Source organism: Sprattus sprattus, assembly GCF_963457725.1.
Source record: "Sprattus sprattus genome assembly, chromosome: 12".
NCBI classification, from domain to species: Eukaryota; Metazoa; Chordata; class Actinopteri; order Clupeiformes; family Clupeidae; genus Sprattus; species Sprattus sprattus.
The window spans coordinates 11,421,135-11,446,621 of NC_137910.1; the positions used below are offsets into that span (position 1 = coordinate 11,421,135).

A 25,487-nucleotide genomic window follows, 5' to 3' on the forward strand; every position below is an offset into this window, starting at 1 on the left:
GGAGTGCCCCTCTGCTCTGGTCTGGCCTAGGCCTGGCCCAGGGCTGGAGCTGTCTGCTGTCTTTGCACACAAAGGGGGAAGTTTACAGTGAGGGGTAAAGGCTGGAGGTTGTCTCGCACCCCCCCTCCTCCTCCCCCCAAAAAAAACCTAAACCTAAATAGTTTTACTTGCTTGCAAACACAAACAAATGCGAACTCTAGAATCTCATTCTATAATCAGGAATGTCTCTCTCTCTCGCTCCAGTAGAAGTTAGCTTTCAGGTCACAGAATAATCATGAACCGGACTGCACTGATCCACACAAGCACGTCTGATGGAACACTAATGGACAAATCAAACTGGCTTTAGCCGCTTAAGCCATACAGCTGGACAGCCTGATGACAGTCATTAACAGAGACATCACCTGTGAATACTTCATCCATTTACAAAACAAATCTCAATATACGCTGATCCCACAGTTACAGTGTGCAACTCCTTCTCTGGATTCCAACTTTTACCACTAAACCCCCATCTAGAATCTGGAGCTCATGCTGTCATGCTGGCTATCAAGTTAAATGTTGACTGTCTGCAGCAACTGAAAATCAGAGCCTGCGGAAAAGACTCCCCTCGTTTGACTGACATCCTTTTTATATCAGCTCTCCCAGGGCTATTACTGTGATGAAAAGCAACTTGAGGCCAGATTCTTGAGCCTTGTGTTGTGTTCTTGAGCCTTGTGTGTGTGTGTGTGTGATTCTTAAGCCTTGTGCATGGCACACATTTCAGTTGCATATTTGTAGCTTTTTGATGTACAACATTGCACTGGCTTATCAACCTCATCAAGAGGAACTTAAAATAGATGCCATCAAAAGGTCTGGTTTTGAGTGTTTCCTGTAGCTGCCTCTAAGGGTTCCCATAGGCTTTGTAAACAGGATATGAAATGAAAAAAAAAGAAATGGATGTTATTTTGTAAATACTTTGATTAAAAAAATTGGCATATGTTCCATTAAAAAGTCAAAAAAGTAGAGAGAGGGAGGCGGGGTGGTTGGTGGTGTATTGGTGGTGGTAAGCTTCAACAAAGTTCAATAAATAAAAGTAGCTTTGAACCAAAACAAATAACTTGCTGTGAATCCCTCCACAGGGGTCAACTAGACAAAAACACAGGGCCTGCCAGAGTAATAGAGCAAGGACAAAGATGTTCCATTTGAGCCTGTGTTTGGGGCAATAACAAACCAACAGAAACTGTTTATTTGAATCCCTACAACCGGAAAGCATTGAACACATTCTTTTCAGTCACACTGTGGCAGACTTCATGTGGCTTTATCCAGTGGAGCTGGTAGCATTCCAGAACATTCTGCTGCTCCACTTTACCTCCTCCCCCTCTGCGCACTGATGAACGACAGTGGGAGACGCACAGGGAGGAGCTCTCTGATGAATTATCAAAGGTTTACATGGATTTCCATCTCCCCCATGGAAATCTTTTCGTTCCCCTTTCCCCCTCACTTTTTATCTCTCTCTTCCTGCCCCCCTCTCTCTCTCACTCTGTTTCAGCATGGGAAATGTTCCAAATCAGCACCAAATCATCTGAGATGTTCTCCCGCTGTCACTCACGACCATAAATAAACTCTCGCATTTGGCAGTGCTTCATTATCATTTTAAACTGTGCTCTAAAACATGTCCTGTTGCGAATTGAGAGAGGCTCATTTTTCTTCATCTACCGCAGTGATAAGTTCTACAGTAGATTGAATAGTCAATTTGAAACCCCCTTTAAGTCTTTTTTCTTTTCTCTGTAAACCATAAAGTGCATTTCTCAAATGGGGTAAAGCAGAGAATCCGTCTGCTACAAGGCTGGTTATTACGAGGGTAATGCACTACCCTTCCTCTCCACCTTAGCTGCCGTGGACTCGCTCGCCAACAGATCGATCGCGACAGCCTCCTCTCCCCCGTGGGAGCCAATACCGTCTCTTCCTCTCATCGTATATCCAGCGGCTTACCCAACCCCCTTCACCCTCATGTCTCCAACCCCCTCACCTCAACCCACCCCACCCCTTCACCCTCACGTCTTCAACCCCCCCACCCCACTAGCACCACCAGAAGCAGAAGCAGCACCCCCTCCCACATTTCTGGAAAGGCTGCTCAGACAGTAATGAGGATCCAGTGGGTCAATAACCACTAATGGTTCTGAGTGTCTCTTCATCACTGCTGATGGGAGGAAGAGGAGGAAGGGTGTGGGGGAGGCAGCGAGACAGCGGCTGCTGGATCAGAGAGAGAGAAAGCAGAAGACGAGCATGAATTCTCTCTCTCTCTCACACACACACACACACTCACACACAGCGTGCAGTGCAGAGGGCCCGGCTGCAAAGGGGCTGTTGTGAATCTCATGCGTGGCATATGAAAACCTGCCGCCTCTGCTATGTTTGCCAAGCCCTCCTGTTGGTACACGACCTGTCTGTTCAACAGAGACCCCGGCGTGGCATTTACAGCATGCAAGCCTGGAGAAGGAGCAAAACACACACACTCTCACACACACACACACACACACACAGGCACACAAAAAAACACACACACACACACACACGCACATAGTCACATCATGAGTGGAGTCGTCAGAGTTGGACTGAGTTTTATAACCCACTCCTGAGGCAGTCTAATCTGCTAAGGCGCTGGAGAGGAAAGTAAACTAAAACAGTTATGAGTCCAATAAGAGTGTGTGTGGGTCATGCTCACGGTTGGGATTTCCCCCCACACACACACACAGTCACTTCTCCTCGTTCGCTTCCAGGAATAACACAACTCTCAAACAGTGCCAAAGTACCATAATTGGCCTTTTAGCTCAAAGCGCGAACTTGTTTTCCTTGCCCATCTGTGTCAGTGACCGAGGGGCTGGAGCATGGGGGTGTCATGCCGAGAGAAGCCAGCTGCCTGCAGATGTTGTTACGAGCCTCGGCGCGACCGTAATGTTTTTGTGGTCACTGTGAGGCTGTTGGGGCGAGCGGCCGGGAGGACCGGCCCTGCTTGGCTTTGCGTGCTCAGCTCCCACTGATTTTACGCTGGCTTACACTGATCTCAGCGCGCTCTCTCTCTGTTCACAGGATCATCTAAGCAAGAGTCATAGTACACACGCACATCTACTGAAAGTATCAGAGATTTCTGCACAACCAGACACATTTGTTTGTCGACATTCGGCGAGGGCACACGCCCTTCAATTTTCTGTGTTATCTCCCAATTTCTCAACTTGAAGGAATAGCCTGGGGATACTGATGACTGTTGATGGGGTTGGTCTCATGTTCAGTCAAGCCGTTTTGTTGTTGTTGGCTGATGTTGACACAGGTTTAGTGTTTTGCCAACTCACATTTAAAGACGTATGTTAATACAGGTGTCAGCCTGGAAGCACACACACCCAGACACACACACACACACACACACACACACACACACACACACACACACACACACACATACACACACACACACCATGTCAGTCAACAAGATGGGTATAACCACCCACTATGCCCCAGCAGGTAATAATACCACTGGTTTATGCAGTACTATAAATTAAGCCTGTTTCACCCAGTCTTCATATTTATATTCACAGGAGTGGAGCTGTATAAGCTGCAAAGTCTTTAATAGTGGTCTATAACTCTTTCCACTTAAAAAAAAATCACATTCCATGACACACCTAAAAAGTGGGCCGGCCACACAACATCATTTCGTAAATTATGCACTCTTTCTGCTAAAGCTACACATTAATTTTTCTCCTTGAAAATCGACTAAACTTATTCTACTTAACTCACATATTAATTATAGACATATGTGGGGGAAAACTGAAGAGTAACTGTGTGGAAAGTGCTGAATGTAAGCAATGAAGAAGGTTTCACTGTAGTTGAAGGTGTTGAAGCGGGTCTTTTTCGGTTGAATGTTCATCAATGTCATCCGCTGTGCGGTGCCCTGGGAGCAAGCTTTAACACACACACACACACACACACGCTTACACGGTTGATGATTGGGCATTTGTCTGACATCTCCTTGTTCTCGAGAAACCTTGTGCACTACACTGGAACGTTTTCAAAATGTGCATTACTCCGTTCAGTGCACAATGGTCACTACCAGGACATACCTAACAAACATGCATTGAAGAGAACCTCTATTGGGAACGCCTTAGAATGAATGTCATGCTTTAACTATCTTTATTCGGTTTACTCAGCCTCCAATGTCTTTTGTATCTTTATTATAATAGCTATAGCCACATAGCTTTTTCAAAGCTTGATTTGTATGGAACACTACTGTAGAAGGCATGGTACTGTCTGTGAATGCATGCATACGTAAGTGAGTGTATACATATGTCAGTATATGTATGTTAACATGCAGGTGCAGAAGCGTTTATGTTTAAAGGCATACATCTATATTTCTCTTTGCATGCTTGTGTGTGTGTTTGCAGCGTGTGTGTGTGTGTGAGTGTATATTTGTGTGTGTCTGCAGCGTGTATGTGCAGCGTGCGTGTGTGTGGGTGTGTGCTTGCGTTTGTAGGTGTGTGCAGCTTGTGTGTGTGTATGTGTGCATTTGTGTGTGTGTGTGATTGCTTGTGTAGGTGTGTGTGTGTGTGTGTGTATTTGTGTGCAGAGTGTGTGTGTGTGTGTTTGCAGCGTGAGAGTAGAGTGAGAAGGTTAGCAGCTGGTCTCTGGCTGGTCTTAATTAGTTCTCGCCTGAGGCCGATGGCCAGAAATGGATTACTACTTAAATCTGCTCCCAAAACACACAAAACACGCTTCCCCCTGGCAGCTGCAGAGGACCACTTGGTGTCTGGTGCGATGTTTATTTCTCGCCCCTGCCTGGTGCTCTTATTGACCCAGACCCGTTTGTGTTGGGAGGTGTAAATTTATTAACTTTTTATTTATAAGCCTTTGTTGCTGAGAACAAACAGACATGAGGAATGCGTCCTCTGAGCTGCTTCTGAAACAGCACGGAAAGTGAACTATCAGTGACAGTTGAGGTGAAATATCTCCGACCAGAGCAGCTAAGTCTGATTGATTGCGTTGGCCTAAAAGGCTTACATCTGTATTTATAGCTCTGTTTACTGTAGAATGGGCTCATATTGCCTCTTTATCTCCACAGGATGAAAGGAGACTGAGGTAGAAGCCGATCTTGGTCTGCAGGACCGACTACCGCAACGACATCTGGAGTGATTGCTGGTGCAGCCTGCAGGGCAGCATCTGGCCGTGGCTGTGATGGAGAGGCATGATCATCCTCTCCCAGATGCGTCCCACGGCTTTCCGGGTGATCTGGAAGCCTCCAGCTCCTGAGTCCAATTTAATTTACTGCAATCCACTTGATCTTGAGGCATCTCCCAAATGGACTACAAATATGGCCGTCTTAGCCTCCCTGTCCAGGCTGAGGACTTCAAAAGGGGGCCTGTCCTGCAAAGCGTGGGCGATAGGTCGATGAGCCTGCTGGCTCTGGTGGAGGTGAACAGGGGGCAATGGTGGCCCTGGGGCCACAAGAAGGTCAAGCTTTACAGTTTCCTGTTTGGACTGACAGTGGCCTTTCTGATCACGGCATCCTACGTCCTTAATGGGGACAAGAAGGGTCTTCTGCTGACCCCGTCTCCATACCACTTGCAGGTTGTGAGTAATACAGGACATCACACTTATAACCTGACCTTCATCAGAGACTATGCCAGCGTCAAAGAGGTGGTGAAGAGCATTGTAGCCAAAGTGGAGTTCAGCCATAGAAGAGTGCCTGACCTCAAAGAGCTGCTGGAAAATGAACCACATGTAAGTTCAATGCTTTTGAACTTTTATTCTTTTAAACTCTTATTCCTTTATTCATGTACTGTATATGTTTTATTGTCAATTCATTTTTCCTTGACTGGACAACACTTTCGTTAAACTCCTGTTGTTTAAAAATGCGCTGTATAAATGAAAGTGCCTTGACGTTGCTTAACGAACGAGACCACGGTCTCTGCATTTACCACACAGATATTTTCCGTCATACCTCGGAAGTTCCTCACCAGCATCAAAAACCCTTGCTGGTTCGAGGAGCACACTGGAAATGCCACCGCTGACCCTTACGGGAAGAACGTGTACGCCCTCTACTCACGCCGCTTCCGGGCCATCTACGAATACCTGAGGAACACTTTAAGGGAACACCTGTACGAACATGGAGGGAAACGGTACCGCCTGCGATGCCTCCCTTACTTCTACATCATGGGTCAGCCTAAGTGTGGCACCACGGACCTGTATGACCGTCTACGCCGGCACCCCGACGTCCGCTTCACAACCATGAAGGAGCCTCACTGGTGGACTAGAAAGAGATTTGGTAAGGAAAGAGATTTGGTAAGGGGTTCAGGTTCAGTGCGACTTCATTTAAAGAGATTTGGTAAGGTGTTCAGATTCAGTGCGCCTTCATTTAAAGAGATTTGGTAAGGGGTTCATGTTCAGTGCAACTTAATTTAAAGAGATTTGGTAAGGGGTTCAGGTTCAGTGCAACTTAATTTAAAGAGATTTGGTAAGGTGTTCAGGTTCAGTGCAACTTAATTTAAAGAGATTTAAAAGGTGTTCAGGTTCAGTGCAACTTAATTTGAACCATTCATGCCAAAAAAGCTTTAGAATTTAGTGTTAAGGGGTTTGATAGCACTCAAATGTGTATGAGACGTAATCATAAATAGGTAAATATTGGGGGGGGACTACTACTTGATAGACTACATCCTGTTACTACTTGATAGACTACATTCTGTTACTACTTGATAGACTACATCCTGTTACTGCTTGACAGACTACATCCTGTTACTACTTGATAAACTACATCCTGTTACAACTTGATAGACAGTCGCTTTCTAATCGGTAGGCTACATCCTGTCGTTCAAGAGGTTCAGTCGTCAGAAACAGAACCACTCAACTAGATAAGTAGTGTAGGGAGGCGCCCTGAATGACAACCTCAGCAGGCCTGTAATGCCTGCCATGATTTCCCTGAGGTGCTGTTTATGGTATGACTGTGTGAGGGCTGATCCGGGGGGTCATGCTGGAACGGCACCCAGAGCTGAGGAGGCTGCTGCGGTTACTGCACCACAGCCCTAATCTCCGACAAACAAGTGTCTCATACGTGCTTTTGTGGGTGCGTGAACACCCTCAGCGGGGCCAATGAAGCTAAATCAAGCACACAGGATTAGACAAGCTAAAAGATAGATAAAGAGAGAGGGAGAGAGAGAGAAAGAGAGAGAGAGAGAGAGAGAGAGAGAGGAAAAATCAGCATGAAATACTGTGCAATTTTGAACTGTGGGAGGAAAAATGTATTTGATTGTCCCGGTGAAGGGTCTGAAATCACTCAGCTTTTTCACACGTGTAGCAGAGTGGTGAAGTTTGTTTTCCTCTTCGTTCAGTCACAGCAACAAAATGCTGAAACGAAACTGTATACGACAACACTACTGGCAGTGTAGTAACATGCAGTGCCAGGCTCCCTTTCAGTATATTGTCTCTCTATGGCTTAACATTGAGGGATGTCTTTTCCTCAGGGAGAGAAACTGGATTACACCCAACATATCTTTCCTCATAAACAGGGTCTTATCCGTTTCTATGGCAGAAATAGGAGATTTGACTTATGGCTATAGTGTCTAGTATAGGGTGTGATTACCATTTTGAAGAAATCTCATACAATGCTCCCCTCGCAACCATTTATCACACGCACAGACATGCATGGTATTGTAATCAAAGTCAGAGATACACAAACACACCAGTGTCTGTACCCATAATTAGACTCACTGTGTGTGCATTATATATCGCAGCCGACTGGTGAATGATGAAATAACACACTGGATAGCTATTTATGGTCATTGACACAAGCATTTCCAAAGTGCTTGTGAAGCTGTTCTGTGATATAGTGTCTACGGAGGTGTTAAATATTTATAGGCCACTCTAACTCATGTGACTCATTTATATTCTGCAGCTTCTAGAATCTAGATGATTTACAGGAGGGTCTTTAGACTCTTTCAAAAGAATCTCAGTGTTCTCTGACAAGCTTAAGTTTTGCCAATCCTCAGGCAAATTAATACTAAATGAACTACACTATCAGACTGTTAGGTAAAGTAAGTAAATACTAAATTAACTATCAGACTGTTAGGTAATGCTTAATAAAGCAAGTAAATACTAAATGAACTAAACTATCAGACTGTTAGGTAATGCTTAATAAAGCAAGTAAATACTAAATGAACTAAACTATCAGACTGTTAGGTGAAGCAAGTAAATACTAAATGAACTAAACTATCAGACTGTTAGGTGAAGTAAGTAAATACTAAATGAACTTAACTATCAGACTGTTAGGTAATGCTTAATTAAGCAAGTAAATACTAAATTAACTAAACTGTCAGCCTGTTAGTTAATGCTTAATGAAGTGAAATGCAAACCATGCTTTCAATAGATTTGTTTGATTGAGAGTTCTGAGTATCTTTGGGGCATTACTGACAAAACAGTGTGAAGAGTGTGGTCAAACTATGACTTTGTTTCTGAAATAAAGCGTAGGTTTTATAAGCCACCTCTGGCCTAACAGCTGGCTGCGGACAAGGACCATAAACCTCTGAGGAAAACATCATGGGCTGTTGCACTTTTTACATCTTCATCAGCCATGTAACAATTTATGAAATTGCCATTTTCTGCCCAGCGGTAGCAAGATAATCTAATTTCATACCAGCACTGTGACCAAAAAGAATGAAACACATTCAAGCTGCAAAGATCACATGGTATTTTCCATTTGTGAATGCCTTTGTCTTTTGTATGCTGCGTGGGTGTGTGTGTGTGTGGGTGTGTGTGTGTGTGTGTGTGTGTGTGTGTGTGTGTGTGTGTGTGTGGGTCTGCTCTGGGGACATTTTACTAATATGCATGCCATGTTCTGATAAGACCTTAACATTAAGCAAACACGACCACACCACAAGGTGTGCCAGACGGAATGTAAAAAATATGAGCTGCACTAGGCACTGACCTGAAAAGATCTGAATAGAACTGATGTGAATGAATAAATATATTAATGAATGAACGGATGAATGAGCGGATGAATCAGGCCCCTGTTTCCCAAGAGCGTCGTAAGCCTGAGTAGTTCGTGGAATCCCTCTGACGGATCATGTTACGAGGCATCGTAACATAACAAGTAGTTCTAGGAACCGTGCGTAAATGGACATATGCTCTGAATTAGTCCTTGACAGCTAAAAGCCTTCACAATGAGGTCACCAGCAGGACATGCAGGGAAATTACAACTAACAATACATTTATCGGTGTTATTGCAACGGTACGCTCCAATCCTTTAATATATATTTTAAAATATATTATATTATATGATATATTTTTATATTTTAAGCTCATAACAATATGAGTAAACAAAATTGGCAAAGTCATGAAGTGGGTCACTGGTCACTTGACGTGATTCTCTAAGGTCTCATAAAAGCTCAATGAACAAATAAATGGCCATCTCACATCTATGAGCCTCTCATTGAGCCATGCTTATGCAGGGGTGGGCTGTTATCACAACTCAAAGCTTTTTCAGGGAATGACACGGTTACACTTCATAACCATCCGAACGCATTTATAGGCCCTACTGTATGAGAATGCGTGTTGTAAATAGCCCTACTGTATGAGAATGCATGCTGTAAATAGCCTACGAGTTTCCCACATCAAACAAAAAATACTCATGAGTGGCTATCTTACACTACCTATTGCACACAGAAATGCAAGGTTTGTTCGTTGTTTATGAATATGTGGGGTGTGAATATATATTCGCCATAACACCACTAGAAAACATGTTACACTAAAGAAGTTTGCCTACAACAACACAATGCTCAAATCTCTTAGTGTGATAGTTAGAAATATAAGCAATCTCACACCTCTCTCCCAGGTCAAGACCAAGTAAATTCACCCAGGAAATGCTAATATGCTAGTTAGATACAAATAAAAGTAACATTTATACTAGGTATAAATATGATTGAATAATTGACTATGGCATTTCCTTATTAACTATGAATCTCATTGTCCGGCCCCTTCACTACACTCCACTATTAAGTCTCATTGTCCTTGGAATTTAAAAGCTTGGTAAAAATAAAACAAAACTCACAGTTCTGTCCATTTCTCCCTTTACACACACACAAGTGGACATGTGTTACATCTCTCCTTCCATACAGTTCCATATCTACAACCGTCTCCTTCCATACAGTTCCATATCTACTACCATCTACTTCCAAATGGCAGGCGATTAGCATGTAGGTCCTGTGAAGTTCAAAAGGCAGCTATGAAGTCAACTGATATCACCAGGTGTGATATTTCAGCACTGTTAACATGGACAGCGTCCGTTAAGTAATATGTGAGAGCAGGGCACGCGTGTCTCGTAGACAAACTCATCGTAATCGCTAAGGTTCATTGTTGTTGGGAAATGGTGCCCAGATTCCTCTGGCTCTGCACAGCTGACTGGATGCTGATTGTCTCCCTGACTCAGGTATCATTAGGCTGAGTGATGGTTTCAATGCTCGCTACCCCATGAAGGACTACCTGGATCTGCTTGACCTGGCAGCCTTTCAGATTCACGACAATCTCCTGGGAAACCGATCCAAAGGTCGCGCCAAGCGGGACATCATTATAGGTAAATGACATCATTATGACATTATTATGTAAGACTAAAAAGCATGCATCACTTCCAAGCCCCGTTTTTGTAGTCAAGGTGGACCCTCAGCAAAAACAAGATTGTTTTCACACTTGCTGTGCAGGTGGAATCCTGTGTCTTAGTCCTCTAATCTGAGATGGCTGGGGGCTGCTGCTGTGTCCGAGACTTAGGCAGTGGCTGATTTGTGATCTTGTGATAAAACAGCATCACTGATATGGGGGTGGGAGGACACTGTTCTAATCTGACCAACCCTCCTGACCAAGGGCATAGTGAAGGACACAGACCCTGCTCTTCTTCTTCAGTCAAACTATCTTTTGTGATTATAACTTGCAGGGACTGACACCTACATATTACCTACATATTATGTGTCATTACATATCTTTTCACCCTATATTTAACTCTAAATGGTGATTGTCCAGTCCTGACCAAATCTTGACCACACTTTGATTGCATCGGAGACAGTGCTCACAGGCACAAACGCCTACCTTGTCAGCAATAAGTAAGGGTGACAGGTTGTTTGAAGGAGCTCATTTGCTATAAAAGGGTAGATATTAGAATCTAACAGTGCTTGGATTTGCCCTTCCTCTGCCACTGGACTGGTCTTGACTATGAATGTGGGGGTTGAATTATCATTAGCCTGACTTCAGTGTTACTGATGAATGGGAACACTGCGGTACATCACGCAGGGTACCTGCTGTGCAGATCAGACGAATGAGTCAGATCTTTAGAGCCGGTCGGTGGAAGGCCATCATCCAAATTCAGACTCATATTGCTGCTAGAGCTCACTTCCCAGATGGAATTCATTCGTCTTGAAGTGGACAACGCTAACGAACACCAAAGCAGGTCCTTCAAGAAAAACTTTTGAAACCTACCCTCACATCACAACCTGACAGTACAGTAGCTTCTTTCAAACAGAAGATGATACATGCCCAGGTGTAATGACCTATGCATCGACTATATCCAATATCCTACTATACCCTGGGTGAAATAAAGTTTAAAAAGGCTTACTTAATTATTTTTTAGTGGGTTGAGATGTAAAGAAATGGTCGTGTGACAGCATATTTTTGATTGGCAGGTGAAGCCAGTGCTTCAACGATGTGGGACAACAATGCTTGGGTGTATTTCTACCACAATGGGACAGAGGATGAGCCGCCATTCTTGGTGCAGGACTTCATCCACGCCGTCCAGCCTGATGCCAAATTTATTGTGATGCTCAGAGATCCAGTGGAGAGGTACAGTACAGACTTATACTCTTATAGTTTTATGTATGAAATATGCAGGCTGTTTATTCTCAATAGAAATGCCCTCTCAATAGCATAGCTCTAAATAGTTTCATTCGCTACTGTGGTATTTATGCTGATCTTGGTTGTTCATTACCTCAATGGGGAAAGATTTAAATGTTGTGAGAAGGTGAAATCCATCTCCCTTCTCACCATGACCCAAAGGGCCATCTTCACAAACATGCACAGATTTGCTATTCCATATAAAGCATACAATTTTTTTTCAACTTTAAACCCCTACTTAACTCCACATTAGTCAGCTAAACTATAACCACAGTTGCCATACGGTGTAGCAAGTGAAGAAACACTCTGAACACAAGACGAATGTGCCGTGGTCTAGTGGGGATAGTGCTGTCACAGACACATATATCAAAATGCCATTTAGTCATGTAATGAAGATCTCCAAGAAAACATGGCCAAGGCAAGGAAGAGATTTAAAAAAGCCATCTTTGTTTGTGCGGTAGGCACACCATGAGTCAGCATCTCCCTCTTCGGTTTGGGGGCGCTGCCGAAGACTGCAGTCTCACTCCAGGAACGTCTGACTCAGACTTTCCTGTGTGTTTTACAGAATTTTAATTACTTGTCGCATGTAATAAATACATTTCCCGCTTTTTACAACTGCTATATTTTAGGTTTTAATTATTAAGTGATTCTGTGTTTGAACCCCAGTTATATTATGGTTCCCTCCACCCACTGCTTCATTAAAAACAGTCTGAGTGTGTTATTGTTATCCTTTCAATGGATTTGCATTTTCAAAGACTAAAAAGGCACACGTTATTCACAGTATCTGAATGTCATTGAAGAATAAATGTCAGTAAGTTAATAAGCGTGTTTCATAAAACAATTTGAAAGCAAAGATGAAGTCCAAAGATGAGTCCTTTCGCGTGGTTTCTAAGCGATGTTATCATTGATACATGATGTTATCAAGTCATAGTTCCAAAATCTTTGTTTCATCCCCTGCGATATTCATTCTGATATTATTTGAATTTGATGTCTTATCAGAAATCCCCTCTTCATGATATCACACGTAGTTGTAATAGAAATGGGTGGCAAAAGGCGGCGATTAAAATCATTGCCTTACCCAAATAAATCCATCCCGGGTTGTGTTTAGTGAACCCTACTGTTTCCCAGTAAATGTGGCCTGTGCTGTGTCCTTGGTTATGTTCAGCTCTGGGTCTCTGGGGTGTTGCTCTGGGTCTCTGGGGCGTTGCTCTTGGTCTCTGGGTCTCTGGGCCGTTGCTCTGGGTCTCTCTGGGTATATGGGGCGTTGCTCTGGGTCTCTGGGCCGTTGCTCTGGGTCTCTCTGGGTCTCTGGGGCGTTGCTCTGGGTCTCTCTGGGTCTCTGGGGCGTTGCTCTGGGTCTCTCTGGGTCTATGGGGCGTTGCTCTGGGTCTCTCTGGGTCTATGGGGCGTTGCTCTGGGTCTCTCTGGGTCTATGGGGCGTTGCTTTGGGTCTCTGGGGCGTTGCTCTGGGTCTCTCTGGCGTTGCTCTGGGTCTATGGGGCGTTGCTTTGGGTCTCTGGGGCGTTGCTCTGGGTCTCTCTGGGTCTATGGGGCGTTGCTTTGGGTCTCTGGGGCGTTGCTCTGGGTCTCTCTGGCGTTGCTCTGGGTCTCTCTGGGTCTATGGGGCGTTGCTTTGGGTCTCTCTGGCGTTGCTCTGGGTCTCTCTGGGTCTCTGGGGCGTTGCTCTGGGTCTCTCTGGGTCTATGGGGCGTTGCTTTGGGTCTATGGGGCGTTGCTCTGGGTCTCTCTGGCGTTGCTCTGGGTCTCTCTGGCGTTGCTCTGGGTCTCTGGGGTGTTGCTCTCTGGGGCTTTGTTCGAAAACTTAGATAGCTGTCTTGATCCTTGATCTCTCGTTGGACAGGTGTCTGATGAGACACGTCCTTTTGGGGGAATTTATCTAAAAAAACGTTGATTTTGAACAGTCTATTAAGATAGCATGTACGACAACATGTGACGTCAACACGCTGTGTATGCATATTTGCAAGCTAACAGCTACTGTTAGTGACCTGTCTAACGGATACCTCGCTAATGAAATCAGATTTTTTTTGTTAATCAATCATGGCAAAATTAAATAGTACACTGTTTATTTCTCTGTAACTTGAAAAAAAATAAGCAAAAAAAGTGAATACTTTTGTGGGACTTTTTCAAAATTCGTCTCTGGTTAGGGATATGGCGCACAGATTTATGGGTAATAGGCAGCTTCAAGGCAGCTCCTATGCTCTCTTGAAAAAAGTGTAAGAGAAAGATTAAGAGTTTTCCAACAGTCCCTCCTTCCTTGGAAGGAAGGATGCATTTAAGAGTTTTCGAACATGGCCTGGGACCATCTTAGGCGCTGTTCTGGGTCCCCTGGGCGCTGCTCTGGGTCTCCTGGGCGTTGCTCTGGGTCTCTCCTCTGGCGCTGTGCTCATGTCTGCCCTGTGGTTTTCTCCTCCTCCCCCAGACTCTACTCTGACTACTTGTACTTCGGCCTGGCCAACAAGTCGGCGGAGGACTTCCACGAGAGGGTGTCGGAGTCACTGCAGCTGCTGGAGGCGTGCCTGTCTGAGAGCTCCCTGCGTTCCTGTGTGTACAACACCTCCCTCAACGTCGCCATGCCCGTGAGTCAGCCCGCAGCTCGTTTTGTTTGATAGGGACCGGATGAGAAGGCTGTATGAGGCTTAATGAACCAGGCTTGTGTTTTCCTTTTTAAATACGTATGTGCAGCATCCGGCCAAATTAAGGCCAAATGGTATGGCTGTTGGTTCATTGGCTACAGAGTCATAACCTTTGGGGGGGTAATGTACCCTGTGTCAGCGGCTTACTGAGAAGCAACTGCGTCTCACTGAGACAAAAGAAAAAAAAACAGCTCCAGGATTGGCTCGAGCAGCAGTGTGAAATCTTTCAGTGGAATGGATATATGCTGTACGTCTGACACATTAAGGGGGTTTGTGCTGCCGTGCCGGAGACAGCAGAGCAGCGCGTGATGAACATGGACGGGGCCAACCGATCAGACCTCTGCCGTAGCATGACTAAATAATGCCCCATTTAATTGAAAAGGAACAGGCTGAGAACAGCAGCCCGTCCTGATAGCAGATACGTTCTTCCTAATGGGCCTGAATGTGTCAGCGCTGAATGGCTCATCACTCGGTTCCCGGCGTCTTGATTGGGCCAAATGCTGTGCGCTCAGGTGACATGAGTTAGGTTAATGAGCCACTGCTCTCTGCTCTGTGCCTGATGCTGTGGAGCTCAGTGACGGCCCATTAGTGTCCTCCTCATAGAACATACCCAACACGCTCGGCTTCAGACTGGCCCTGGTGTAGATGGGTCTTGATCTCGGTAGGGTAGTTGGCTTGGGCGGGCTTCATTTTTCCCAAAGCCTTTTTACACTGATGGACACAGCTGCGGTGTTGGTTGCCTCAGCCAGATGGATGTATTCATAACATCAGAGGCTAGGAGAGCTCAGGTGGTTGAGAAACATGTTCCACATAATGACACAAGCCTTTGCTCATCATGAACGCGATAATGAAACTAGCTGCTCACTGACAACTCCCAGGGCATGTAGAGAGGGATGACAGGAGGGAGAATCTTGTAAGTATAGTCTTTGGCGCACTCTGCTGGTTGACTGTGGAAGTACAGGACAGGTGACAAGTGACCTCTTGTGGCCGTAAAACAAAAACTAAATATTTCCTGAATCATTATGTTGTTATTATTACTAATACAAATCACCAGGAATAAATGTATGGTTGTTTAAGTAACCTAGAATTTGTTTATAAAACAGCTTCTTGTTGGTTCTAGACATTTTTGTTTGAGTTGTGTACATGAAGGGTAGTCAAGAATGCATGTCCAGAGCCTGAAACATTTGTTTGTCCCTCTCTTCCTCCAGGTAAGACTGCAGGTTGGCCTGTACATAGTGTATTTACTGGACTGGATGTCAGTTTACAGCAAAGAGCAGATCCTAGTTCTTCGCCTGGAAGATCATGCAGCCAACTGCAAAAAAACAATGCACAAAGTCTTCAGATTCCTCAGTTTAGGTAAGAACCAAACTTTTCCTTTTTTGTATGATATACAACATGACCTTTACCAGAAATGCCATACTGATATTAATATTTTTGTTCTGGCTCACTGTCCTATCAATTTGTATGTCTGCACATGGGTGTAAATGTGTGTGTTTGTGTATTTGTATGTCTGCACTGTGTGTAAGTGTGTGTAAATATGTCTGTAAGTGTGTGTTTGTGTATTTGTATGCCTGTACATGTGTGTAAATATGTGTGTTTGTGTATTTGTGGGGGTTGTGTAACTCAGGATCCCTGTCAGTGGAGAAGGAGGCTGAAATCACTAGGAGTCCAGCCTCCAACACCAGGAGACCAGCTGACCTGCACCTGGGCCCCATGTTGCCTGCAACCAGGGACCTCCTCCAGCAGTTTTACCAGCCCTTCAACCAGAGACTAGCCAAGATGCTGCAAGACAAGGCCTTCCTATGGACGCAGCCCTGAGAACAGGGACAAAGCGTTACTATGGACGCAGTCCTAAAAACAGGGACAATGCGTTACTATAGACGCAACCCTGAGAACAGGGACAAAGCGTTACTATGGACGCAACCCTAAATCAGGGAGAAAGCCTTCTTATGGACGCAACCCTGAATCAGGGACAAAGCCTTCCTATGGACGCAACGCTGAATCAGGGACAAGGCCTTCCTATGGACACAAACATGAGAACAGGGACAAGGCCTTCCTATGGACGCAACCCTGAGAACAGGGACCAGCCTGTCCTTGAACAGCGTTTTCATAAAGACGTCTTTTGGGTGACCTCCAGGTGGAACCACTCCAATGTGACAGAGATGCAAAAGGCTTTTTAAAAGAAAAAAAAAGTATGACTAAAGGGTTGTATGGAGGCTTGTAGACTATGTGGGTGTCGAAGGTCCTCTACTGTCCTTGCCCGTAGTGTGGAACGCCAGCAAGTCCGTCTGTATGAGGTTCCAATGAATGGCCAAAGCTGCCAGATTCAAGAAACGTCCTTGTCAGAAAATAATTGAATGTCTCTCCTAATTTGCAAACTGCCTCTGCAGCAAGTCAAATGCACAAAAGATATATTGATGAGTCAGTATTTCAGCAGAGAAACATGACTACTTGTACGAGCTGCATATATTCCTCTTGCAAGACCTTTGCGGTTGATTTTGTATCGTTGAGGAAGTAAGACAATGTATAAGGAACACCATGGGAAACGTCATGATTAACTCAAGACATATGTCAAAATCTAGAAGGGGTGGTGTGTCTGGCTCTCCATTTCCTTCATTTGAAGTCTGGTCATTAAGTCTAACATCAACATCAGTCAGTACTGTTTACTTTTCACCCATGCCTTTCATGTATAGTAATACATTTGAGACGGATGCACAAATTAAAGTGTGTGTGTGTGTGTGTGTGTGTGTGTGTGTGTGTGTGTGTGTGTGTGTGTGTGTGTGTGTGTATAATAACATCCATTCTTTTCATGTCATTTTGTAAGCATCACTGTTGTCTGTCAGTAGGTCTATAATCCACATTTAACAGTTTACCTGATGAGATATGGTAAGAGATGGATTCAAATAAGTGCAGGTAACTTTATTTCTATTCTTTTGACCTGTTAATATTTTTTGCATCGTTTGAATTTACTTTGCATTTGTAGATGAATACATCATATTGATCATGAGAAATACTGTTAATCCAACTGATAGATAAGGTGTTTCTGTTAATCAAACTGATAGATAATGTGTATGTGTTGTTTGCACAAGGATCTCACAGGGAGAATACTACTAGCAGGGTGTGACTCACTTAGTACAGTAAACAATAAGGTGTGAGAGAAAAGCTTAACATTACATTACAGACTGGTGTAGTTGCCTTGTGACACATTGTATGTGTGTACGCGCCATGTGTGAGTGTGTGTGTGTGTGCGCCATGTGTGTGTGTGTGTGTGTGTGCCATGTGTGTGAGTGTGTGTGTGTGTCTGCATGGATACATACACGGCCAGTTAATACCATTAATGCCACTGCTGACCAGAATAGAATGGCTTCTGTAGGAGTACATTTGCAGATCTGTGCAGGGTTATCAGCCTATCACACCAATGTAATCGGTGTCCTTGCCCAGGCCTTGTATCCTGTGCCAGTGTCTGTGTGACCTGTGACCTGTGTCTTCTGTCCTTTGGGGCCGTATTATCTGCCAAATGGTACATTTGAGAGTAGTACTGCACACAAACACTCACAAAATATTAATGTAAATAATAAGCCTTATTTTTACCACTTCAATAAATCTTCCTGGACACCTAAATTCTATTAATTCTACTTCATGTTATCTGACCTTGTTTAGGAGTTCATCTTCCTCACAAGTGGTTTGCAGTTTTCCACTGGACTGTCTGACATTGATGTAATGTGGGCAAAGCTAGATTTCTGTTTGTTTTCTGAATCCAGTAACCCTTCTTTTTTCATGGTGTGCTCTTGCCATATTATTGAGATTGCACTTTTTGCATTTAAGGGAGAAAGACATATGAGAAATGATCACACTATTTCTTTGTGTAAACACAGCCTATTAAAGCTCCTTTCTTGCAAACCTTTCCAATGCCATTATCTGCAGGGAAATGACTGAGGTCATTGCTATGTGTGCCACATCTACACGTTGAATGTGCGATTTGTGTACATGAACAAACATGTTTGACATTTAATGCTCAATTAAAAGGTGTGCACTAAAAAGAGTCAACTTGAAATGATGCCATTGCTGTGTTCATGTCTTCATAAGTGTCAGAGAAAAATCCTGTCACGCTTGCGTCTTCTCAGTGAAATGGCCATACAAATCCCCACCAGTCTCACAGCAGGGGGCAGCACATTCACAGTGCAAATCCCTGACACCTTGCAATGTGGTTTATCTATGCATGAGTAATGCATTGCATGGCAAACCCCCCTCTATGCATCATTAGTGCTATGTTTGACTTCTATGCATGCACAGCGTAATAGACAATGTCAATCTGAGCACTAATTCAGACTGATCATAATGGGATTGAAGCAACGTACTGCTGATGTATGACACAATGTACCAGAATCTTACAACCAAGAGGATTGTCAGTATTGTCAGCATTACAACCATCATTTACATCCTCAGTAATGGAAGACAATAGAGAGTGTTCACCTTAAAGTACTGTACCAAGGTCACCATTTTGTGTGCAGTTTTGAATTCAGCCAAAGCATAGCTCAGGGCAAGAGCGATGAGACAAGCTGATAAACTCCCAACTCAAGGCTGTGTGCCGCTGAAAATTTAGATAAGACATTTGGGCGGGGGGGGAGGGTGTTATGTTGGTGTCCCTCTGTGCACATACCCAAGAGAAGAGGGAGAACACAGACTAGCCCAGACTAATCAGGTTTTGTCCTGTCTCGCACACCTCGTCCTCTGTCTTCAATAATAAGACTGAGATGCAGTGTTTAGGTAAAACAAAGACGCGTCGACAGCAAAAGAGGATATCTTCAGGGATACAGCGAGTTTTTTTTTCTTTTTTTTCTGTAGTTGATGAAAGCCTCACCATGACAGCGGCACATTTGATCCTTTTTAATAAGGCAGAGCTTAGGAGTCGGCGATGCACTCTCCCAATTAACAAGGAGACGTCGGGCAGAGACGAAGGGCCACCCCAGAGGTCACCCTTTGAAACTGCCTTCACTTCCTTAAACAGCACTGAATGGGAAAGAACTGGAGAGGATACGGATGAGGAATCCTTCCAGCATGCTCTCGAATATTTTCGGCCGTTAACTAACAGTTTAGGACAAGTTTGAATAAGCTTGTTATATGTATATGTGAGTGGTTGTGCACCGTGTACATAGAAGCTTTTATTCAGATGCCCAAACTACACCACTGCCTCAGACAGTTGCACCACACTTTATGAACCATTTGGGTTTACTGCACCTAAAACAAACAACTTATACAATTAGATCACTTTAGATCAAGTTAGGTGTGTGTATACACCTAGTATTACCGGTTTCATTAGGCATACAGTTAACATTGAACGACACGCATTCATTCCAAATTTCGTTGTACGCTCCAAATTTCGCAAATACAATGACAATAAAGGCTTTTCTATTTCTCTTATTCTATTCCAAATTATTTTTAAAGGAATAACACTTTCTGTTACTCCCTTGGTTTATTCGAACTACCATATCAAAGCTATGCAGTGTCTCTTTTTCCACCTGGAGCTCACCACCTCTGTGACCCGAGGGAGAGGCGTCTAAATCATGCATGTAAGCCCACGCTGCCCTTCTCTTTCAGCCTCAGCTTGTGTTCATAGAGTCAGTCAGTGCTGTCCAAGGTGCTATGATTCTCAACTCCCCTCAGAGACTACCGATCTGTATCAGGAGCCGGAGAGATCGATCTTCACCAGCCTCCAGAGACGTGGCATTTAAGAGTTGAGCTCCAGAACAGCACTAGCTCACAGAGCAGGGCTTACATGCTTTTACACGCAGTGCCATCAAGAGTGCTAGAGATTTCACGGGTCTTGCATAATATTTTCATATCAATGTGCTTAAAAGTAGACCTACTTACCTAGAAAAATGACTTCATCAACCTCTCAGTGTACAAATATTTTCAGTCATTTTAACACATCACAGTGGTTTGGGGGTAGGGAGGTCAGTGGGTAGCCACACATGTGTGTAGAGTTGGAGAAAGGGGGGATGTGTGGTCTATGAGTGCCCTCCATTTGTCAAGATACACCACTGCATCCAGACCAGTTTAAAGCTCTGGAACCCTCGCCTGGCTTGGCATGCTGATTGTGATTACTGCCATGTTTTCTTCATGTGACACTGAACTGTGACCGAGATAAATATGTGAGTATAACAAGCATGTGTGTATATGTGTATACACTGTATGTGTATATATGTGTATATATGTGTATACATGTGTATATATGTATATAAATATGTGTATGTGTATATATATGTGTATAAATATGTATATATGTGTAGGCCTATACATGTGTATATATGTGTATAAATATGTGTATACACTGTATGTGAATATATGGGTGTATCTGTGTATACATGTGTATATATGTGTATAAATATGTGTATGTGTATATATATGTGTATAAATATGCCAGGAAAACTACTGAAGCATGCCAGAAACCGGACACTATCCCATCTATCACAGGCTTCAATCACAAACTCAGAAGAACTCAGGGAGGTAAGTAATAGCAAAAATAACATCACCTCCAGACTTGATATGTGTCTTTGTGTGCGGCACAGAAACATATCAAAATTAAAATATGTGCTACAGACAGCGCATGTTGTACCGTGTAGGAAGGCCTTTACGGTTCCCGGGTACAGCATACGGCGCGTGTTGTGACTGTCACCAGCCAAATGGGCACTGCTGCCCTGCAACCCTAACAAAGCTTACGACTAAATCTCCACATATACCAAACTAAACAAAATGCTCAATGCCAGCAAAACTAAAACATATCTAAACACATGCAATACCCCCCTAATCAACAAAACTGGGCTACAGACAGCGTATGATGTACCGTGTAGGAGGGCCTTTACGGATCCCGAGTACAGCATACGGCGCGTGTTGCGACTGTCACCAGCCAATTGGGCACTGCTGTATACCCTGCAACCCTAAAGCTCACGACTGATATCTCAGTAGTTTAGTAAGTACATTACTAAACTAAATGACAAATTGCCAGCATTACTAAACATATCTTTTCCCTTTCTCTTTCTCTCTCTCTCTCTCTCTCTCTCTCCTTCCATATCATATTGCTTATGCCTATAATAACACTGATAAAATAGCCATATTGCCTACTACTGTTAAATCTACTACCCAAATGTTTCTCCCTATCTGTCTCTGAAATTGATGTCTTCTAAAATAAATGTTCTCTAGCCCTTATAGCATGTTCCAATCGCTGATGGAAATGGAAATATTGCTCCTCACCTCCACCACTCCTCATCTACGCACATGGACAGCTGAACTCTACCCACTCACTTTCTTCCTTTTCTTTCCCTTTTCTTTCCCTACTAATCAAGACTATCTCCCCATGGGACGCTGCTGTAGTCTCTCCACCTGGTCTACCTGGAGAAACCCTCAGCCAATTGCACCCACCGCCACTGCATTGCCGTACACTTACTCTACCCCATACCCTATGCTAGCATTTATATACAATATACATTATTGCCACCACTGAAATGTTTCTCTGTCCCTACGTCCCCTACCCCTGTAACAGTAACCCTATAAGTACAGTAAACTGGTCTTGCCTGTATCATGTATTTACCACCGGATGTCTGTATACATACTATGTCCCGCGACCAAATGCTTGCTGTGTACAACCCCTGTTGCTTCCTTTCCCCTTCTGCCACACAACCCTCCCCCTTCCCCCCTTCCCCCCTTCCCACCTTCCTATCTCCACCCGGCCGACCTCAAGCAGATGGGTCCCCCCTTATGTGCCGTGGTTCTGCTTAAGGCTTCTTCCTGCCTAACAGGGAGTTTTTTCTTGCCCCTGTTGCCATTGTGCAGCACTAAGGGGGTCTAGGCTCTGGGCTCTGTTAAGCGCCTAGAGGCAATTGTATTGTTATGGCGCTATACAAATAAAATGTAATTTAATTGAATATCTCTCTGTTTCGCTTATATAGACACACGTGCACACTTCCACTCAAATACACACACACACACACACACACACACACACACACACACACACACACACACACACACACACACACACACACAATACATCTGGGAAAGTGGGCCTTCCTCCCCTGGCTCGCCCCTGCACTTGACATAAAACCGTACATGCTTTGCCACCTTCCTACAATACATAAAACATAGATGCTTTGCCACCTTCCTACAACACATAACACATAGATGCTTTGCCACCTTCCTACAACACATAACACACAGATGTCAGAGAATTGTTTGTGAGTTTGCTCTGTGTACATCACTCACTTGAACTCCTTCTTCAAGTGACCCCCACTAGTCTGGTAAATCTCCATTGGCAATTTGCTGGCAAGAGGCCTTTTCAGCTATTAATTTTGCATGCTTATGCTGAAAGTGTGCTCAGAGAGAGGTGACATTGGGAGAGTACTGAATGTATCGTTCTTCTTCAGCTCAGAGAGAGGTGACATTGGGAGAGAACTTAATGTATCGTTTTTCTTCAGCTCAGAGAGAGGTGACATTAGGAGAGTCCTGAATGTATTGTTCTTCTTCAGCTCAGGGAGAGGTGACAATGGAAGAGTCCTGAATGTATCGTTCAGCTCAGAGAGAGGTGAGGCTGGGAGAGTACTGAATGTATTGTTCAGCTCAGGGAGAGGTGACATTGGGAGAAGACTGAATGTATCGTTCCCCTTCAGCACAGAGAGACTGGCAGAGCACTGAAAGTATCTTTCCCTTGAGCTCAGGCAGAGGTGACAGCACAGAGAGAGGTGACATTGGGAGAGAACTGAATTTATCGTTCAGCTCAGAGAGAGGTGAGACTGGGAGAGTACTGAATGTATCGTTCAGCTCAGAGAGGGGTGAGACTGGGAGAGTACTGAAAGTATCTTTGCTTTCAAACCAGGGAGAGGTGACATTGGGAGAGTACTGAATGTATCATTCCCCTTCAGTCATTTAACAGACTCTTACAGTTATGTTTTGTGTGCATCCGCACCTTTGCGTGAGTGATTCACTGAAGGTCTGTGTTGTCACAAGTCAGGCAGCCACGGAGAGGGGAGCATGTTAGTAGTCATCAAGCAATGAAAACGCTGCCTGTGTCATGTGCACGTTCACGCATTATCACACTGAGGTGTCAAGCGCCACATGTTTGCAAATGTCTAACCGATTCTGAAGCCACTGAAATAACTCAATCGGCTCATCACTGGCTCCTTGTGTGAACAATTTTACAGCCTGGTGTTTTATCCTGATTGCTATTTAAAAAGCTAGCAGCATGAGATGACCTGGAGTGGCCCCGCTGGAGTCAGATACACCCATTACTGATGATAATGATGAGCCCACGGTGTTTTCCTGAGGCTGGAGGCTTCGTGTCTTTGATTACGAGCAGTTAGCCGAGACCTCGGGAGTAAGTATCTGACACACAGCCCGTTTCTGAGGAACAGCGTGTACTTCAGCATCTGTGAGTCGGCTAATGTATCGCCTCCCTAAAATAAGACATTCACCTGTCTCCCTTTTTAGCTGACGTTAAGTCTCAGGGGGCTCATTGCTGAGGCACATGCTGTCCACTGGAACACGGCAGGGGGATGTAAATGGAGTGATAGTCTTCTGGAGGTACTCTACCATTCCACATTACAGAGGGTCAGGGGCGTAGCCAGGACATTATTTCTGGGGGGGCCAGCTCTGGACAGTCTTTTATTTGGGGTGGCACTTGATAGTCAAAAACTGTTATTTTTAAAACTCACACAAATGCTGCGAATATGGGTCTTGTAGTGTAAGTGACAAATGACAATATAAGGCGACTTGATAAAAAAAGATACTAATGCATTTATTTCAGCTTTATACCGTTTCTGTTCAGGAGGGTGTTTTGTATTTATTTATAATTTGGCGTGCTGTGAGGTTGGGGTGGTGGGGGGTGAGGGGCAGGGTGGTCATTCTCTGACCAATGGGGGCCGTGGTTCCCCCTGGCCACCACGTGGCTACGCCCCTGCAGAGGGTAGAAACACATAAGAGGCCTGACATTAAAGATGTAGTTAGAGGAACCAGAGAATAAAAACTGTCCTGGAGAGAACAGTAATTCTGTACATAACAGATGAATCATACCCACATAAGTGTATCTCATTGTTTCTCTACGGGTGTCTTCCCAGAATACTTTATCAGGTATGATTTTGTTTTCCTCAGCTCAAAAAGCGGATCTCTCTGAGTTGATAACTTAAAACTTAAGTGGGGACTATGAGAAAATGGAATTGGTACATTTTCTGTGTCAGGAATAGAATAAAAAAAAAATTGCTTTTAGGTTTGGTTTAGAAATATGCAAGAAAGATTTCTTTCAGACAGTATCTTGGTGAAATTAATAGTATGGTGGTTTGAATCCTAATACATATCATTCTGTAGTCAGTACCTTCAGCTTAGCAGACCACAAGTTCAGAAGGCCATTTATTTCAAATTCATCTAAGCTTCAGCATCTGCCTGCAATATACCATTAAATTATGCATTTAAAGTCCAATGTCAGGTCTCCAGTATAACCTTATAAAACAGATACATTTTTAAAAATTCTGATATGTCAGTAGATATGTCTAGGTTCTTTAAGTATCTGGTTTGACACGGTCATTAAAAAGTGAAACATTACATGGACACGTAGTCTCCTCTTCACAACACAGCGAAAATTACCTTGAAGGAGAAAGCATGTGTCATGGTTGGTTGGTGTTTTTTTTGTCTTCTCCGTACCGTAAATACAAAGTCAGAGTACTGGAAAAATGTATGAGCTGCCTCCTCAATGTTTATGCGCTCTGCAGCCAAGAGAATAGTCTGTCAAAGATGTGTTTGTGCTCTAAGCAGCAGAAGTCATGAATCATGAATGATGGGACTGCTGTGTCACACTGTATCATAATGTGATTTGATGACCATGATTCAGGACTGCTCTCCATCTCCCCCTCTCCCCCTCTCTCTCTTTCTTTCCCCTCCATTTCTCTATCGCTCTCTCTG

General features: G+C 44.0%; 1 protein-coding gene across 1 annotated transcript; it reads left to right on the forward strand.

Annotated features, from left to right (window-relative positions):
* The first annotated feature begins 5,153 nt into the window (after positions 1 to 5,153).
* On the forward strand, positions 5,154 to 16,684 carry chst15 (carbohydrate (N-acetylgalactosamine 4-sulfate 6-O) sulfotransferase 15). Its single transcript, XM_080848421.1, has 7 exons — positions 5,154 to 5,745; positions 5,950 to 6,289; positions 10,442 to 10,585; positions 11,682 to 11,838; positions 14,330 to 14,486; positions 15,752 to 15,899; positions 16,171 to 16,684. Exons 1-7 carry the CDS (start codon positions 5,323 to 5,325, stop codon positions 16,359 to 16,361), a joined length of 1,560 nt encoding a protein of 519 aa, XP_080704547.1. The 5' UTR covers positions 5,154 to 5,322; the 3' UTR covers positions 16,362 to 16,684.
* Positions 16,685 to 25,487: the final 8,803 nt, after the last annotated feature.